General features: G+C 40.2%; 1 protein-coding gene across 1 annotated transcript in view; it reads left to right on the top strand.

The window, feature by feature from the left end:
- Positions 1-19,942, top strand: part of Ryr2 (ryanodine receptor 2) — a 569,025-nt gene that overhangs the window by 273,812 nt on the left and 275,271 nt on the right. The window contains exons 13-14 of the mRNA XM_087896432.1: positions 13,514-13,678; positions 18,081-18,202. Of these exons, the coding sequence (XP_087752558.1) occupies positions 13,514-13,678; positions 18,081-18,202 (287 nt within the window). The remainder of the gene's footprint in view (positions 1-13,513; positions 13,679-18,080; positions 18,203-19,942) is intronic.

Here is a 19,942-nt window from a genome sequence, read left to right as displayed (position 1 = left end):
ATATAAATAAAAAACTTTAAAATGTAGAATAAAAAAAGGAAAATCCATGACACAACATTTTAAGACAAAGAACCACCAAAGATGCTATCGGGTTCCTTTTTGTTGGCCATCTACAGCTGGGCATGCAAGTTTGGGGGAAATGTTCTGTATCTGTTAGGACCATTTGGTTTATAATATCTGTTAGCTCCAGCATTTCTCTTTAGTTTTCGTCTGGGTGACCTGTCTATTGATGAGAGTAGGGTATTGAAGTCACCCACTATCAGTGTGTGAGGGTCAGTATGTGATTTAAGTTGTGGTAGTGTTTCTTTTTGAATTTGAGTGCCCATGTATTTGGTGCATAGATGTTAGGAGTTGCAGTGTCTTTTGGTGGATTTTTCCTTTGATTAGTATGTAGTATCCTTTCAATGACAGGATGCAGCCCAAACTTACCTCTTTCTTGTGTTTATTCTCCTGCCTTAGCCTCCCATGTACTGGCAGCACAATCATACATTAAAATTGGTCTTAATGGCTTGTACTGATTATCCTAATACTAGGGAGTCAGAGATGGGTGGATCTCTAAGGCAGCTGGCCCACCCGTTGAGCTGAAATGGTGAGCTCAAGGTCCCAGAGAGACTTCATTTCTAAAAATAAAGTGGGCAGAACCTGGAGAATGCTACCCAAGGCTGTTTTCACATGCATGGCTGTGCATCTGCACATGCCCTTGCTATTGGGCACACACAGAAATGCACAGATAGACATATAGACAGACACACTACACACAACTATGTTGGAAAATATTGAGAAGATTTTCCAACATAAAACATTTAAAATCCCAAATCTGTGTCTCCAAAGTTGGTGAAAATGAGAAGAACATGGAGTGATTTGGTCATCTCCTATGAAATAGAATCATAATGATCTTTTGTGTTATGGATACATTTATTTTTAGAATTATTAATTTTTAGTTAGCATGCAAAATAACAGCTTTCATTATAACATTTTTATATGTAACATAATCATACATTGACACCCACTCTATATTCTCCACCCACTCCATTATTACCTGTCATTGTCCCCTCTAAGGTTTTAAAAATGAGAAATCAAGATACCATAACATGTACCTGATATTCCAACACTTTGGAGGCAGAAGCAGGTGGATATTGAGGGAAGGGTAGGCAGGAGGATCATGAATTCAAGGATAACATGGATTGTATAGAGGCTCTCTTGAAGTAGAAAAAAGCCAAGAAAACATTTCCTAGAAACACAGATATAGCAGTGACAAGGTAAATATTCCCTCATGTATAGTGTTTATTAAAGTAAGGTGATGGAAGAGAGGTTGATGAACAAGAAGATGCTGTATTCACCCTCCAGCCTTACATGAAGGAGAAACTTTTTAGGAAGAACTACAAGCGCAAATGTTTACAAAGACAGGAAGCCAAGACCACAGGGAGCAAGGAGATCAGAGAACCTAACATGTGGTAGAGGATGGATCCAGTGCATTGGCTTTATCAGGATATATGAATAGAATAAAGTGTAATTGAAAATGAAAACAGTTTGGCTTTGGATCATGAACTATAAGCCATGATAGAGACCTGTAATGAGATTTTATTTGGAGAGAATGGGAAAAAAGAATGGCTTATGGAATATTGGAACAATATGATCTCAAGGCAAGAAAGGAGCTTGACTGAAATACACACTGGGATAATATCCAGGCAAATGAAAGTATTGAATGTGACAAAATGTATATGTTTCATGGTATTAAATAGTGAAAAACACTGAAGATGTAAGTAGTGAAATTTATGTGCCAAATCTCTAATGCAGCCTTAATAATCATAGACCTGCAGGAAATAAAACAAATACAAAGCCTGCATCTTTGTGTAGGCTATGAAAGAACATATGCTAATCTTTCAAGTTCATAGAGTTTAAAGAGATCAGAAAATAAGAGTGGGGGAGGGAAGATTTTTGTATTGAGCCTTGGTGTGGCAGACATCTGTAATCCCAGCCCTCAGGAGGCAGAGAAAGCAGATCCCTGGGCAAGCAGATCAGCTATTCTGAAGCCGATAGTCAAATAATGCCACCATCTCCACTGAAGGCAGTGAAGCTGTTGTCTGAACATGACAAGACGAACTCTTTCTCTGAAGCTCAGTTTAGTTTGGCTCCCATGTCCTCAGTACTACTCAACCCTAAAGGGTGCTGAGAACCTGTTTTCCCACACAGGCTGTCTGCATGCAGTTCTCAGTGACTGCCACACACGAGGAGAAAGTGACAAACAGTGGAGCTGGGTTCAGGAAGAGGCTTAATTTTAAAAATGACAATAAATTTTAGATATTACTGGCAGACCAGAGAATAGATTTTTCTAAGAGGTTGAGACAATTGCCTGTGTTACTTCTTTTAAAAATTACCCTTTCTATTACATAGTTTATGCATAGCTACAGCAGCACATTTAAAAGAGAGGGTCCAACAGCAGGGCTCAGCAGGTAAATGTGTTGGCTCCCAGCCTGATGGCCTGGGTTTGATCCACTGGACCCACACGTTGGGAGGAAAGAAACAGTGCTCGTAGATTGTCCTCTGCTTCCCATGCACACACACACACACACACACACACACACACACACACCCATGCACACACACACACCCATGCACACACACACCCATGCACATACACACCCATGCACACACCTACCCATGCACACACCTACCCATGCACACACCCACATATGCACATATGCACAAATCACCAAATGGAAAAAATTTAAGAAGAGAATTCAGTAATGCACTCAGGGATAAATTAAGACAATTTGCAATCTGGCATTCAAAAGTAACTCCATCCCTTTATTGAAACTTTTAAGAAATGTTAATAGTAAACAGATTTAATTATATACTTGTTGGGCTTAACTACTACTTAATAAATGTATTTCATTACAACATTCTTTCTATAATGAAATTTTGGCAGTCCTGCTAAAATAAACAGAACTCTGTCCACTGTATGTTTTTAAAAGACTTACTTTCATTTATGAGTATTTGCATAAATGAACATGCGTGTGGGCTGCCTATAGAGGCCAGAAGAGAGCCCTGGGGTCCCTGGAGTTTTAGGCAGTTGTAAACCACCTGTTATGGAGGCTGGGAACTGAACTCGGGTCCTCCGCGAGGGCAGTAAGTGATCTTATCTGCCAAGCCATCTCTCCAGTTTCACCTTCATAGTTTTAATTTTAAATATAGATGATAGATTTTCAGAATTTATTGGTAACTGTGTGAGAAATAGAGCTGCAATTAGAATGAAAATTTTGTCCAACAGAAGCACTCAGGGGCATGCACTTGTTCAGGTGTTATTGTGGTAAAAGACTAAATTGATATAATTTTTAGATGTTTTATGTAATTTTGATTGGTAGAAAATATTTCTAAAAATAGATGTTTCTGATATTTAAGAAATTAAGTTCACTTATGTGCTTTTTTGATGCACATAAATTAGTGTGCTGTGTTTACATAAGTTTCTCTGAGACAGGGTCTCTCTCTATATACACCAGACTGACTTGAGATTCAGTATGTAATCCAGGTTGTCCTCAGACTCAGACTTTGTGCCTTAGCCTTCTCAGCACTGGTATTATAAGTATATATCAACAGTCCCAGGAGTGAATGCTATTTTGATAATTTAGCTTTATTTAAAATAAATTACAATATGAAAATGGAAATCCCAGAAAAAATAAATGTCACAAAAACACACATATAAAATACATTCCCCACACATACACTGTGAAAAAAAATTAAAGATGCCAATAGTGTCAATTCTGATGTTTAAAATACCACATTTTAATTGGGAAGAGGCCTAATGAAATTAAATTCATTTTTGCTACCAGCGCTAACTGCTATTATATAATAAAGGCATATTAAACCAATGGAAACAAAAATAAAATTAGAGTGTTCATATTATCAAACTTTAGAGAAAATGGAATACAGTTTTATTCTTTTCCTTTATTAGTGATAATTTGGTCACAGATCTGTATTTTTAAAATACATATTGAGCTCACAAATACACATATGTGAACACACATGAAGACACACATAAATATCCTGTACCCATGAGTGCAGGTTCTTGCTTGTGCAAATGTACATATGTGTATATGTCTACATGCCTGTGAAGACACTATTAAACCTCAACTGTCCTTCCTCAAGAGCCAACCACCTTATAGTTTGAAACAGGCTCTCTCACTGGCCTGTTTCTCAACTAAGTTAGATCAGCCGGTCAGTGAGCCCCAGGAATCTCCCTGTTTTCAGGGCTGAAAGAACGAGTGTTTGCCAGCTTTTTCTCATGTGGGCTCTGAGGTTAGAACTCAGGTCCTCAAGCTTGCAAGGCCAGTTCTTTACCACCCGAGCACTCTCTCAAGTTCCTCTTTCCCTACGTGCACATGCATGACATGAGATTGTTTTTTTCTTGGCATGTCAGTGATATATACAGAATGTATGTTGCACTTTTCCCTTATTTCAGAAGGAAAAATGAGCGCTTCCCTTCTGGATGATAGAAGTCCCTTCTTAATGTCTTTGACTCAGGTAGGCTTCAGGTCTGCCGTGCCTCAGTGACTTGACAGATACAGTTTCTCTGCTGCTGTTAATGAGAGTAAGCTTTTCTCAGTGAGAGGAAACGATGGACTTTAATTTTAGACTCACTTAGTATCTTCAGCTTTATGAATTCTAAAATGAAAATCAACCCCGAGTCTGACCTGGTGGCCCAGGCCCATTTTTCAACTACTGAGGAGAGAGTGCAGTTCAAGGCCAGCCTGGGTGAGAGAGTGAGTTCAAGATCCTATCTCACGAAACAAAGATGTGAAGAGGACTGACTATGTATCTCTCCCAGTTACATAGCTCGGGGGTGGAGCATTACCCCAGTGTGCATGAGGCTTCCATCCCCAGCACGACCAGAAGCTTTCAGTCTACCTCAGTGGTCCTTACGGTGATTACGGTGATTCTGGTTGAGATATTCTACCCCCCCCCCGCCCCCATCGTGAACAGCCTTGGTCATGCTAAGTTCTGCCATTGGGCTCCATCCCATTCCCAGGACTCTCCTAATTGTTAACATTGAGAAAAGATGTCAATAAATTTCCCAGGCTGCCCTCGAACTTCTCTAAATGGAGAGAGATGTTGTGCTTGCAACCTTCCTGCCTCAGCCTCCCCAAGAAGAGCTGAGCTTGAAGGCCATCCCCTTGAGGCCAGGCTATAATTAGATTCTCAAAACTTACAGATCAGGAAGGTCATTCTTTCTTACTATTCATAAGTGACAAGGGTTTTTAAAAGTGGTGTTACAGAACAAAAACAAAACAAAAACCACAACAGCAACAACAACAGAAATAAAACCCATGCTCCTAGTTGACAGGAAAGACGTATTTTGTGGGGGTTGTCGCAGGGGTGCTTGTGGCACTGTTGTGAATGTTCAGGAGTCAATCTCAAGTTCAGGAATTGTCAGAAAAATCTCCAGCTGCTGACAGTCCTGTGCATTCAGAAGCAGTTGCATCAGGTGGTGTATGGTCTAGAACGTGAGTGGCGTGGGCTCCCTGTTAAGGAAAGCAGTCAGCGTAATGAAGAATGCAGTTTGTACCGGGAGGTCTTGAAGGCCTAGTTTCCACTCCTGGAACTTTTAACTGGCTCTTACCGATGTCTTTAGATGTCAGTTTTAATCATAATGTAGGCCCTGCCAGGTACATATGTATTGTACACCGGTGTAATTTTCTTGTAGCTTAAAATGTCACCGACATATTCCTTGGTAGGTGAACTCCCAGCTTTCCCTCCCTCGTGTGCCGTGAATAGCAGTCTTTTGCCTTTGAGGCAATAGGATGACAGCCTCAAATGAGACTGGCAATGCCATTAAAAGGACTGTGGAGATGAGGGCAAAAATAGATGAAGCCTTCCCAGGCTGAGATTCTTTGCGTATTATTTTATTTAAGATTTTTATTTTTGGTTCAGAGACTAGGAGTTTTCAAGCTCCCTCCCTCTCTCCTTCTCTCCCTTGCCACTCTTCTTCATCTTGCCTTAGTTTTGCTGTGCATCTGAGGATGACCTTGAACTTCTGCTCCTCCCACCCTGGTTCCCAAGTGCTGGCAGTATAGGCATGCATCACCCTTCCTGGTATATGTGTTCGCTGCAAGGGAGCTAGCCAAGGGCTTTATGCATGCTGAAGAAGCAGCCTCTCTACCGAGCTACATCTCCATCCAGTCTTTAAAGCATCCACCCCCACACAAAGAAAATAAGAAGAAAGCGTAACCGTTTACAGTGTGCCATTTAACCTGCCTACCGCATTTGGTGTGCTGTGTCAATTAAGCTAGTACGGATCTGTGGCTAGAGATAATTTAGAGATTATTTTCAATCTTCATCAGGCAGTTGTAGAAACGGAGGCCTTGTTAAGTTCTGTGGAAGATCCAGACTTAAGCCTCAGTGATAAAACTAATAGAGATGAGAAATCATTCACCTGGCATTGTCTGCATTTCAAAGGGATTAAATATCTGAAAAGTAGAATTTCTGCATGATTTTGTCATAAAAACAGTTATACAAAATTATCAAGAAAGGGATAGAGTATAGCAAGTGGGACATTGAATATGGAAAAGGATAAGAACAAAGTGTGTGTGTGTGTGTGTGTGTGTGTGTGTGTGTGAGGGAAGGAGGGAGGGAGAGAGGGAGGGAGGGAGGAAAGGAGAGAGAGAGAGAGAGAGAGAGAGAGAGAGAGAGAGAGAGAAAATGTCTTAATGAAACCTAGTACTTTTGTATGGTAACTAAAAAATTAATAATAGAAAACCCGGAATTAATAGTAGAAAACTCCAATCTCAAAGCTTACATGGAAATGAACTTTGCTTGTACTTAGATTAAATTCAAAGGAGCTGCATATAGCATCCTTCTCTAAAGAGGAGCTGATGAAAGAATGAAAAACAATGGAGATGATGGTTATCCTAGGAGACGTTTGGTTGCAACTATGCCAATCCTGTTCAATAGCATTCAGCATGAGAGTGAGTGCCCTGAGACCTTCAATGGTGATGAGAAGTATCTTAGTTGGGGTCCAACCAGAGAAGCGAAAGCAGGATATCTGCATGTTCAAGGACTTAATGTGTAGCTTTGTCTGCTGGTATCCAAGGACTGGCTAAGGAATTGAGACACCCACAGTGCATCTGGGCTAATGGGATGATTTTGAGATCCATTTCCCAGCGACCATTCCCATCGTATTATAATATTATGAGGAAACACATTAAATCATTTTTTTTAAAAGTTTGTTCTTTGCTATTTATTTATTTATTTGTGTGTGGAGAAAGACATGCGCATGTGTCACAGAGCTCATGTGGCAGTCAGAGGACAACTTGGAGGAGATGCTTCTCTCTTTCCACCATGTGAATCCCAGGTTTAAAACTCAGGTCTTCTGGCTTGGCAGCAGACACGCCTATCTGCTACCCACCTCCAAAGTCTCACATTCTCTTTGACCTTTTAGTTTTTCTTAACTTTAACCACTGTTTGTCTTAAGGAAATGGGTACGTAGCTAGATATTATTAATAATGTATAATTTAAAATGAGCAAGGTTGTCATTATCCAAGATTAGGAGCCTGTCAATTCCCCCACCCCATTGGCTAGTTATCCGGCAGTTGCACAGAGTAAGAATGATTGACATCAGCCAATGCTAGAAGAGTCCAGACAGCAATTCTACAGCACTGGTTTTGCTGTGCTCCTGAGCCTATCTTGGCGACCACAGTGCCTGTGTATCACTTACTAAGGCCAGAGTTGACTAGAAATACTTTCCACTTCATGAGAAGCCAGATTAACATGCCCATTTGGGGGAATTATTTTATACTTTAAAGCCATCTTCTAAATGGAATTATTTCAGTAGTAGTTTGCTGGCACATTTTCTGTGGGACATGGGAAAGAAAATATAGTTCTTATTTAATTCATTCACTTATCAAATTGCTGTTGACAACTGGCCTTTTGTGTAGCTGGACAGATATGTCAGCATTTAAGAGAACATGATGCTCTCGCAGAGGCCAGGAGCTCCATTCCCAGAACTCATGTTGGACAGCTCACAAGCATCTATTACTGCAGTTGCAGGGGGTCTGATGCCCTCTTCTGGCTTCCATTGTACCTGCATTTAGGTGCACTCACCCACATGTAAACACATATGTACATAATTATGAATAAAAATATTCTTTAAAAGAGTTTCACATTTACAGACAATGATAAGATTCTGAGGATACAGAATAATTACTGTTAATTTCAATAATTAGCACACTGATTGATAATGGAAGACAGTATTCATGTCAATATATAAATAAAAAGAGAAGAAAGCAATGTCTGCACAATAATGGGCTAAAGGTATTTCTTGAGAGTTTAGAGTCCCCCAAGATCTCAAAATGGACACAGATTTCACTTATGAATGAACGAATGCCAAGATGATATGCCAGCAATGATCTCAGTGTTTCTTAACTGGCTGTATTCCTGATAGGCATAGTAGGTATATGAATTAAACTAACTGTGTTGCATTTTGAAGGAAGTTTCTATTTAACAGCAGAGTATGTATCTTAAGTATATTTTATTTTTGTTTTGGTTTGCTTTAAATAAGATGGGGTCTTGCTCTGATCCCCAAGACTTGCCTCAAGCTTACTGTGCATCCCAAGCTGGCCTCAAACTCATGCATTCCCCTTGTCCCAGCATCCAGCTGCTAAAATTGCCGGTATGGGCCACTAAGCCTGGCAGCTAGAGCACTTTCGGTATCTATGTGATTCTCAGATTAGATATTCCTGTTAATATTATTTCAAATTCATTAGCTTTTTGCCTTCCAGTTCCAGTGATATCCAGCTAATCCAATATTCTGATTATTGCTATCAGTCCTCTCTCTGTCTCTCTCTCTTTCTCTCTATTTAAATATACATTGCATTTTCTGGCAGAGCTCACCTATCTGTGTATTCCTTGTGTGTGTAAAGGATTTTCCTGGGCATTTAAATATATTTTATATGTGTAATAGATTCTTTAGTGGAAAGAGAGATGGCTCCGTGGTTAAATTGCTTGCTGCACAGGTATGACAGTCAGAATTTGGGTCCCCAGAACCTGTGTAAATGCCTATGGGTTCCAGGCTTGGAAGACAGAGACAGGGATCCCCAGAGCAAGGGAACTGTGGAGAGTAGTCCAATCAGTGTGCTGTAGCTTTTCTTGAGAGACTCAGTGAGTCAGGTGAAAGAACAATGAGAGTAATTCCCAGCATCCAACACGGGCTACTGCATGCACAAGAACACACAGGCAAACACACCTACACATGTGCCCACACACGTAAAAACATGCATATACACACTTCACAGACATGAAAATGGAAACATAAAAAAAGCTGCCTTAAGGTCTTTGTCTTCTGGCTGTATGATTAGGATCCACATTCACATGGTTTCCTCACATACACACTTCCCTCCCTTTGACATTTACTTGGACACTATAATGAATATCAGAAATGTTACAGCGTGGAGACTGACTTTTGCTTTTCTTTTTCTGCCGAACACTTATTTAAGTTTTGCAGGCAGGTAACCCTGTGAGACTGAAATCTGCTTCTGCCTTTGGCAGTGAATGGTTCTTGCGTTCCTGCTCAGTTCTCTCTTTCCCACCTGCTGCCATTATTCCCGACGTTCTCCCCGTGCGTGCAGTTATTGGCTGACAAGAATTCAGATGGGTTTCTGTAAGAGGTTTGGATCCCTCTGCATCTGAGTGGGTTTCTTTTGATGCCTTAAGCCAGAGAGCTTTGTCTCCTTTTGCCCGAGTGGTATGTATAGGGCCAGGAATACCCTAAGGAGAAGACTGGTATCCATAAGGCAGGCTTAGTGTTGCTTGTCTTTCTAGAGTTCTACTGTCCAGTCCTTCCCTGCTTTTCTGACTTTCCAAATATTCTAATAGTTACCAATGGGAAGACTTGTGCTACTAATCTCAACTTTCTAAAGCATAGTAACTCAATAGAAAAATGACATTCTACACTCAAGGAGAAAAGCAAAAGCCCTAGATTTGTGGAAGGGAAGCCAGTATGGAGTTTCTGCATGGCTAACCTGCTTCCTTCACTTGTAATAATGTAGGCTTAGGTTCTGTTGGAAGCTTTTATTCTTTGTCCTCTTCTTGACTCCCGATACTCTATGCTTATTGTTGGCCAACACACCTGAGGTTGGTAAGCACAGAGGATGGGTTCGCAACCTAAGACTCTCCTGGGTCTGGTATACACACACCGTCCTTCCAATATGCACTTGGAAGCCTGGGTCTAACTGGAAATACTATGTATGCACCTCCCTTTCTGAACAATGCAACCAGCAACTTGTTAGCAGCCTGGGACCCCTACCTCTAGTGAGCTGTCGGCATACCTCTCTCTGGGTGGGATAAATTTATTCTCACCGTAACAGCCGTTAAACTTGGAGTCTGTTCAAACCTATGAGGATAGAAAGGTCAGTGCAGCCTAGACAAGCTTTTCAATAAGGCAAACTGTGTTCCCAAGTGAACTTGTGCAGACAATCTTCTATTTTCCATCTTAGGCCTGTGTGTCGTTGGGCATGCTTGTGATTAAAGCCAGATGCATTGGGGAAAGGAGGATTCACGTAGACTTGATCTGTCAATGATCAATATAGAGAACTCTCAACTGTGCCCCTAGTAAACAAACCCTTCCTTCACATGAAACCTTCCTTTGGTCACATGAAAAGAAAAACTCCTTGGTTCAGAGAGATTGCTTAGCAGTTAAGAACGTGCATTACTCTTGTAGAGGCCAGGAGGTCAGTTCCCAGAACCCATCCACACAGGGAGGCTACCAGCTGCCTCTAACCGCATCTTTGGGAGGGCCACACCCTCTCTGGCCTCCACAGACAGTACAGACTCATGTGCTCATTCCTTTCACACAGACGGTGAGTGCATTTCTGATCTGTCGTCACTGTGACTAAAGATACCTTGATACTTTTTCAAATCCCTGTGAGCTTTGTTTCAATCCTTTGGCCGATGCCAAAAGCCTAGAGATACCTAGCCCAGATCCTGCACGAGAATGCCTGATTATTTTCATATGAATTTCTCCTAAGCCTGAGGCATAGGAAATGGAGGAATTAACAGCCATGACCCTGCTGTTTCCTTTGTCTCCTGTTACTTCAGAAAGTTCTCACCTGACTCAAGGGTCAATGTAACTACCAGAACACAGTCCTTGGGAAGTCTCCTCATTTAATCCTTCACAGAGACTGTGGCCCACTGCAATAGAAAGCTAACAAAACCTCCCCACACAGCTAATGAGTGCAGGACTTCTCAAAACACAAATAATTAGGCTATAAACTCATTTCCCGGATAAAAGAAAAAATGTTTAGGGCCTCATTGTTTTCTTTTGAAGAGATAATTACATTGTTATATTTTCCAGAATTTAATTTTCCCATTGACAGGGTTGGCATAAGTAGATTAGCACTCTATCTCATCTGATAGAATGAAATTAGAAGAGTATATCTGTTTTATTGCTGATTCTTAGACGACTGTTCCAAGTTATTTGCGTAATAGCTCATTCAACTTAGTTGATAATTGTATGCTTTTGAGGTGGCTTTGACCTTTCTGTATTGATAATTGAAACTCATTTAAATTCAAAGTTTATTCACTCACTCACTCACTTCAGGGTCCTTAAAGGGTCATTAATTATCACTACAAAAAAAGAAAGAAAAATCAGATGGCATGCAGAATCTGTGACATTTTGTTTTGTTTTGTGTTGTGTTGATTTTTGAAACAGGGACTCCCTATATAGCCTTGGCTTGCCGGGACCCTGCTGTGTAGAACAGGCTGGCCTTAGACTTGAAGCAATCCTTCTGCACCTGGATCTCAAGTACTGAGATGATAGGTGTGTGCCGCCATACTTGGCCTTCACTTTTTTGTTTGTTTGTTTTGTTTTGTTTTTTTGAATGGCTCCTTTAGATAAAACAAAACTCAAAACAAATAATTTTAAACTATTCTTCAATAAACATTTATGTACCGAATGGCTTAGTCAGTTCAGTGCTTACCTTGCAATATGAGGAAATGACAGATTCCCAGAACCCATGAAAATAAAAAAAATCTGGGTGTGGTAGCATGTTTGTAATCCCAGTATTAGAAAGGCAGAGATGGGCAAATCGCTGGGGCTTGCTGCCCAGCCTCCTTGGTAAATGTCACCAGTGTGATACCCCATCTCAAAGAATAATTGGGGGGGTGTTAATGTCTGGGAAATGATACTTAAGGTTATCTCTGCCTTCTACAAGCAGGCACACCTATACACGTACCCACACATGTGAACAAACACACACAAAAATGCAGTTTCAAATAACCAAAGTCAAATAACCAAAGACCTAAAAGGAACATACCTTTAATTTAGAAAGTATAGTTGTTCAGGGGAGGCATGGATGAGAAACAGGAAAGAGTTCACTTAGCTTTGAGACTGTTATTTTGAGAAATATTCATAATGCTAGAGAGATGGCTAGAGATGTTTAGGACACTGGCTACTTTTTCAGAGAATGCGGGTTTGATTCCCAGTATCCTCATGGTGGCTTACAACTCCAGTGACATGGAGCCAATGCCTACATCTGGCCTCCATGGATGCCAGGGATGGCACTTAGTATACAGACATATATGCAGGTAAAATGAACAGCAAAAAAATAGTGCTTATTGATTTTGCAGATGGTGGGAATTCAGATCCCAGCACCCACATCAAGTGGCCCACAGATGCCTGTAACTTCAAGGGATCTTTTACCTTTTTCTGTTCTGACCTTCAGAGCACCTTGGTTATATGCACATGTACATGTGTGCACACACACAATGCACATATGTGCGTGTGTGCAAACACACACACACACACACACACACACACACACACACACACACACACGCACATACCTTCAAAAGAAAAAGATTGAAGAATTTAACCTAGTTCATTCCTGAATCTCAGCTCTCCTTAGTAATACAACATTCTACAGTCCACTTTGGAAATTGCAAGCGCCCAAACTATAGCTCTGATTGGTTCAAGAGAAATAAAATTCAGTTATTACTAATGGCCTCATTAACATCAGGATCCTCACAGTTGTGTCCAGTGTCATTCAGGCAGATTGAAGGGATTTTTTTTTTAATTCCAGACATGTTTTTTCAAAGCTTTTCAAGTGTTGTCTCACTTTTTTCTGTTCTTATAGGAAGATACTTTTATTTATAGATGTTAAAACTGAGCCCTGGGCTAGAAAGATGGCTTAGCAGTTACGAGCAGAGGCTGCTCTTCCAGAGGACTTGAGTTTGGTTTCCAGCACACAGTCAGGGGCCTCATAACCACCTCTAACTCCAGATCCTGGGTCTCTGATTCCCACTTCTGCTCTCCACAGACACTTGCACCCACCCTCCCCCATGAACATACACACAAATTATTAAAAACAAAATAATTCTTAAAATAATAATATGTAGCTATTGCCATTATTTCAGGGGACTTGAGAAAACTGAAAACTTCAAGTCATGTTTTTACAAGATTCTATTGATATAGACTAATGTTTTTATTTTTTTAAAAAAATTATGCTTCTCTTTTTATACATAGGAAAAATTGGATGTAGGGGTGAGAAAAGAAGTTGATGGCATGGGAACCTCGGAAATCAAATATGGAGACTCCATTTGCTACATACAGCATGTGGATACAGGCCTGTGGCTCACATACCAGTCTGTGGATGTGAAATCAGCACGAATGGGATCCATCCAGCGTAAGGTAAGATCATACATGAACATAGATATGGCAGCCATGTTCGTGTTCATGAATGAAGAAACACAGGGTTTGCTATCTTACACTCTGAAGGTCAAATTGTACCATTTACTTATTTGGTATTTCATCCAAAAACATTTTGATGATCAAGTTGCTTGCCTGTGCATACAAATCCAGTACCCAGTCTTTCAGATTCTATTCATTTATCTGAGGATGCAGTAACAATTACTCTTAATGAATTATGAGATTCCCAGCCCCTTGGCCCTGTTCAACAATGCCACCATGATAGACTTTTGGGGGGGGCTAAAACCTTGTGGGGGTTTTCTTAATAATGTGTAGGATTACAATTTAGGGATTCATGTATTCAAATATTAGGGAGATAAATTCATTGTCTTCTAGATTCTATCTTAATCTACCCAGTTTTCTTTGTCCTTCATTCTTACTGCTACCTCCTCTTGCTCACAGATAGCCACCATTCTTCTTAGTGATGGTGCCATTCTAAGCCGCCTCCATTCTAATCCTTTCATCAGTTTCTTTTTTCTTTTCTATTTCCTTCTCCCTCCCTCCCTCCCTCCTTCCCTCCCTCCCTCCCTCTCTTTCTGTTGTGGGAGTAACTTCCACTGCCTCAACCAATAGTCGCTAAAATACGAGCCCACAGTGCAGCGGGGAGCGACTTCCGCTCTGTCAGCCAATAGCTGCTGAAATACCAGCCCACTGGGGCATGGTATATTTCTCTTTTAAAAAGAGAAGCAGATCCGGATCAGGCCCTCTTGGTTCCGGCTCTTGGTTCAGGTGCTTGCTCCTGGCTCCTGCTCCCGGCTCCTGCGACTTGGCTCCCTTCCTGACGGTTTATGGTGTATGTAAGTTTTACCCCCCCAAAATAAATAACCCCTTAAAACATAACTGGTGTGGGATTGATTCGCCGATAATTGATGCCCAACGTTTGGTTTAAGAACCGCCCCACCCCCCCACCCCCAGCTCGGCCACCTTCCTTCTTTCTTTCTTTTTCTTTTTTGAGAGAGAGTTTCACTATGTAGCTCTGGCAGCTTTGGAACTATCTAGTCTGGGAGGGTCTCGAACTCACAGAGATCTGCCTGCCGCTGCTCTCAAGTGCTAAGAGCAGAGGCATACACCACCACTCCTGGCTCTTTTCCCCAATTTCTAGCCATCATTCTTCAGTGACCCAGTGTGTCACATAAGTGAACTACTTGCCCTTCCCCAGAAAAATCACAGCTTTTCACACCTGAGTTTTTGATAGACTGCTTTGTCTCTTTAGGGTTTGACTCCTGTTTTGTCAGCCCAAGATTTAGCCATTCTTCAGTCTAAACTTAAATGATCACTTTGGATATTCTTCCCTTTCCAGCTGGTCCACTCTCAGTGCTCTGAAAACATTTATGCAGAGCTTACTAATTTTTTGTATGCTCCCTATGTGGCTTGATTTGCTCAGTATTATGGTCTGAATGTGAAATACCCTGCAACTAAGTCCTCTGTGGAAGTGCCCTTATAAATACACTCAAAGGCATGCCTCATTAATTCCGTAGATGCTTTTTAATCCACACAAACTGATAATCACAGTTAAGTATCATAGAGTCTGAATTGCTGATGCTGCTTTGGGAAAGCCTCAGAATGAAATCAAGAGACAGGCTGAGCGGTCAGGGCTGGCTAGCTGGCTCCGTGCTAGCTGTCTGCGTTAGTTTGTCTTTAGCACACCTATTGTGGTGCTGTGTTCACAGCTTTTACTCCCAAACATGTTTGTTTCTCTTGTCTGGTCATGTTCCTCCTTAAGTAAACTTCTGTGTTCTTTTTCAGTTGCTTTGAGATTTCTTTCAAGTATCTTTCCATCCTCTTTCTCCTGAGTGCTGGAATTAAATTTTTAAAAAATTTTCATCTAGCTTTTGTGAAATTTTAGACTGTTTTCATTTGATCTATTTTACATAGTTCCTCAGTGAATTTCACTCTTGATTTGTAGATCTTACAGAATTTTGCATCCTTAAGACAATTGAGATTATTTTTATTTTCAAGTGGTCTCATTTTACTACTTTTTGGTGGTATTTGAGAAAAAATAGAAGTAATTTCTGAGTTTTATAAGTTAAAGCCAATGAAAATCATGTTTTAGCTTCCTTTAATTTACTCATATAATTAAGGGACCAGACGTCTAATTACTAAAGAATCCTTACATTCATAGAATTAAACCCTACTTGACCATAGCCCATTATTCTGGTAAAATCCTACTAGATTTAATTAACTCATTTTATTCAGAACTATTACATATATTCATGAGGAAAATTAAATTCTCTTTATGAGTTGTCAAGTTTTCATTTCATGTGATTTGCATGTTTGCTAATTTCCACATGTCCCGAAGCTCCACTCTTCCTTGGTCTCTCTTCAACCAAGGGCAAATGGAATGACTTTCCCCAGACCACAGACTTAGAAAGACAGATGACAAGACAGAGTTCTCCATCCCCGGGATTTGGATATCAACTCTTTGAAACTGTACTGGCATTCTTGTAGGCAAGCATCCAGTCCCCACAAGGTCTTCTAACTTGTGAGCCTCAAACTATCCCTCCAGTGTTCCTGAAAAGAAACTATGTGTAATTGATTTTATACTTAGTTGATGGAACACCTTTAGAATATTGGGGCTTACTGTTGTTTTGAGATAGAGTCTCGTTTTGTTTCCCAAGCTGACTTTTAACTCCTAGGTTCAAGTGATCTTCCTGTCTCAGTCTCTAGAATTAACTGGGACTATAGGGCTGTTCCCCATGGCCATCCCTGTTGATTGTCCCTCTGAGTCAGCCAGGCCGTTTGTTGCTTGTATTCGCCGTTGGGATTCACATAGTACTCTATTATCATAATCAATTTCCTGCATTCTATGATCTTTCTTTCTGTTTTATTTTCAGTTGAATCTGTGAGAGGTTTATTTATCTATCTTCTCAGAGAATCAAATTTTGGCTTTACTCATCCTTCCTATCTTTTTTATCCTATTTTTTTTAAATCTTCATCAAATCCATCTTTCTACTTTGTTAGTTATCCTTTTCGTGAGACTTTTTGAGACTTAATACGTTATTATTTTTTCTGTTAGTAAAGGCAAGCAAGAGCAGTATCTTGCCTTTGAGTACAGGTCTGTGTATGAGTATCTGTATCTGAGTATGAGATCTGTACAGATCTCATTTATTTTTGCTTCTGAGGTTCTCTTTACTCAAGATACTTAATAATTTTAGTTCCAGTTACAGATTTTGGTTCATACTATTGATCCAGGGTGCTGAATTGCCTTGTTGTAAGTGTTGAATGAAGGAAGCCACATGCTATGGTTCTACACAGACATTGCACAGCCAATTGACTGGAGTCATTGAAAGTGTGAAAGGTGGTGAGTGCTGTGATAGACGGGACGTAGACAGGAAGCCCTGGGGAGATTTGAAACTATTCTGGTATCTGCTTTTGTGATATAGGTGTTGGCCACATACACACGTGTGTGTGTGTGTGTGTGTGTGATCTCTGGAAAATTCATTGAACTGTTCAATGTAGATATGTGTACTTACCTCTCTCAGTGTTGTGCTTTCATGGAAGGTTCAAGATATATAAAAACTAGCAAAGAACTAGTCTCTCTCTCTCTCTCTCTCTCTCTCTCTCTCTCTCTCTCTCTCTGTCTCTCTCTCTCTCTCTGTGTGTGTGTGTGTGTGTGTTTTCACAGTTTTGATACCTCAGAGTCAGGGGTTACTGCTTGGTGATCAGTTCACAATACAGCTGATGATATCACATAGAGAATGGAATGGAATCCGTAGTGTGGCCTTCTCTGTTGGGTTATAGTTTGTTAGTCTGTGGATAAATCATTAAATGCAGATATGAGGCAATGTTTTGCTGTTGCTTCATTCAGCTCGATGTATTATTGAACTATCTTTAAAACAATAGTCATGGCTGCTTTATACAAGGACTTTGCCAGTTATTTACTCTGAGCCCAATAGTACCCGTTGCCTGGTTTTGATACCATTTGTTATTATTGCTCATCTTTTAAAAGTGATTTAATTTTCTTTCATGCATGAATGTATTTTATTGTGCTCAACTCCACCCTTCACTTCTCTGACTCTCAGTTCCTTCCAGGTCCTTTCCCCTATCTCAGCTTTTAAAGGTTTATTTTTAAATTAATTTTTGTCAAGGAGGAATAGTTGGGATTGAGCCCAGGGTCTTCCAATGCTAGGCATCACTCTACATCTCTTCTATATGCTCTTGTTGTTATTTTAGTTTGAATCAGACTCTCACTAAGTTGCCTGGCTAGGCTTGAGCCCTTCTGTAATCCTCATGTCTCTGCCACCTGAGTGGCTGGAGTTACAGGGCCGTGCCCACAACAAGGGAAGAGCGTGTCTCCTTCAGTCTACCTTGCTGGGAAGATGACGCTGCTTCTGTGCCCCTGCAGGCCATTATGCACCATGAAGGCCACATGGATGACGGCTTGAACTTATCCCGATCACAGCATGAAGAGTCCCGCACAGCTCGCGTTATCCGGAGCACAGTGTTCCTCTTCAATAGATTCATAAGGTAATTTTGTAGTGATGTTGTTGGATACTTTCTGTTTGACTTTCTTCCTGAATTTACAATCAGGCCATTTTAAAATGCACTAGCCTCATAAATATGTGCTTTGCTAGGTTCACAGAATACAATTTAAGTTGCAGCTTATGTTAGAGAACATGAATTTGTAACAGCTCTCAGTCATGATGATTTTTTTAATTTATCACCAAACGTTTTAAATTCTGTTATATATGACAGCTGGATGCTTGATGAATTTTGAGAAACACTAAAAATATCATGATTCTTAAAATGAATAAATTTTTCTCCTTAATAGTTGAAAAGATTTCTTATCCATGAAGCAAATTAACCTTGTGGCCACACTGTTTTCTGGCAACAGCATGTTAATATATGACATAGCCTGAATGGAAGGCCTTTCTCTCTTCAAGTTTGCAGACCCGAGAGAAGAATTTTTTTTAATAAATACACAAATCCATATGCATACTTGTATATGTAACTAAGCATAATGAAAACTTTAAAATGTGTATTATTTAAAATTTGCAGTCATATATACTTTAAAAATTGCTGATTATGATAATGGATATATTTTATATTTATTTTTTGAATTATGCTATTATTCATTAATATTCTTGCCAATGTATTAACAACCTAAAATTTATATTAGAGACATTAATTTCCTGATTAATTGTATCTTTCACAATTTATTAGTTTGGAAAAATAATTCTAAATTATTTTTCATAGTTACTGCCTTAGTCATTCTTTTTTTCTTTGCTTTTCAACATTCAAAAGACCTTTCCTAGCCAAGATTATGTTAAAGTTCTTCTCATTATTTTCCACTTCATTGGTTGCTCCCGTTGTCTGTGTTTACTAGTGTGTGTGTGTGTGTTTAGATCTAAAATGGTATGCAGCTTTCACCCTCATGTATATCTAATATTTCACTTATCTGCCTCATTTAAACCTTGAATTTCATCAGATGGAATAAATCTTAGAAATGAGGTGTGTTGTAAAAGGAAGTGACGGGCTGCTTCCCGCCGCCTAGCTCCCAGCTAGCTTTACACCTGAAATAATTACATGGAAACTGTATTCATTTAACCACTGCCTGGCCCATTAGTTCTAGCCTCTTATTGACTGACTCTCACATCTTGACTCAACTCATTTTTAATAATCTGTATGTCACCACGAGCTCGTGGCTTACCAGGCAAGATTCAGCATGTCAGACCTGGCAGCTTCATGGCTGCTCTCTCTGCCTCTGCCTCTGCCTCTGCCTCCTTTCTCCCAGCATTCTCTCCTGTCTAGTCCACCTATCTAAGCTGCTACCCTATCAAAAGGCCAAGGCAATCTCTTTATTTAACCAATGAAAGTAACACATAGACAGAAGGCCCTCCTACTCCAGAGGTGGGAACCAGCTTCACATTGCATTTATTATTTGGATTTCTGTTTGGTATTACTTACATTGCTGTACCAGTCTACAAAATACCAATCACTAGTATTAATCTGAAAACCATGCAGAGGTGATGAAACTAGCGACTGGTTTTGATTCTGTTGGCACCACAACCCAAGAAGCTTGGGTTCTGAAACCCCAGCCAGAGGAATCAAAGGAATGAATAAAGGACAGACACACAGACACACGTACAGGAAAGCTGAGATCAGGTGAGATCTGCTACCAAAAAGAGGAACTTCACCTTAGGTCCAGCACAGAGGACGGGGTTGGCTAGTTTTTATAGGAGGCTTCTCCAGGCCGTCAGTCTCAGG

Source organism: Myodes glareolus, chromosome 14, assembly GCF_982192425.1.
Source record: "Myodes glareolus chromosome 14, mMyoGla1.1, whole genome shotgun sequence".
Lineage (NCBI taxonomy): Eukaryota > Metazoa > Chordata > Mammalia > Rodentia > Cricetidae > Myodes > Myodes glareolus.
The sequence above is the reverse complement of the archived record's forward strand: the minus strand, read 5'-3'. Positions and strand labels throughout refer to the sequence as shown.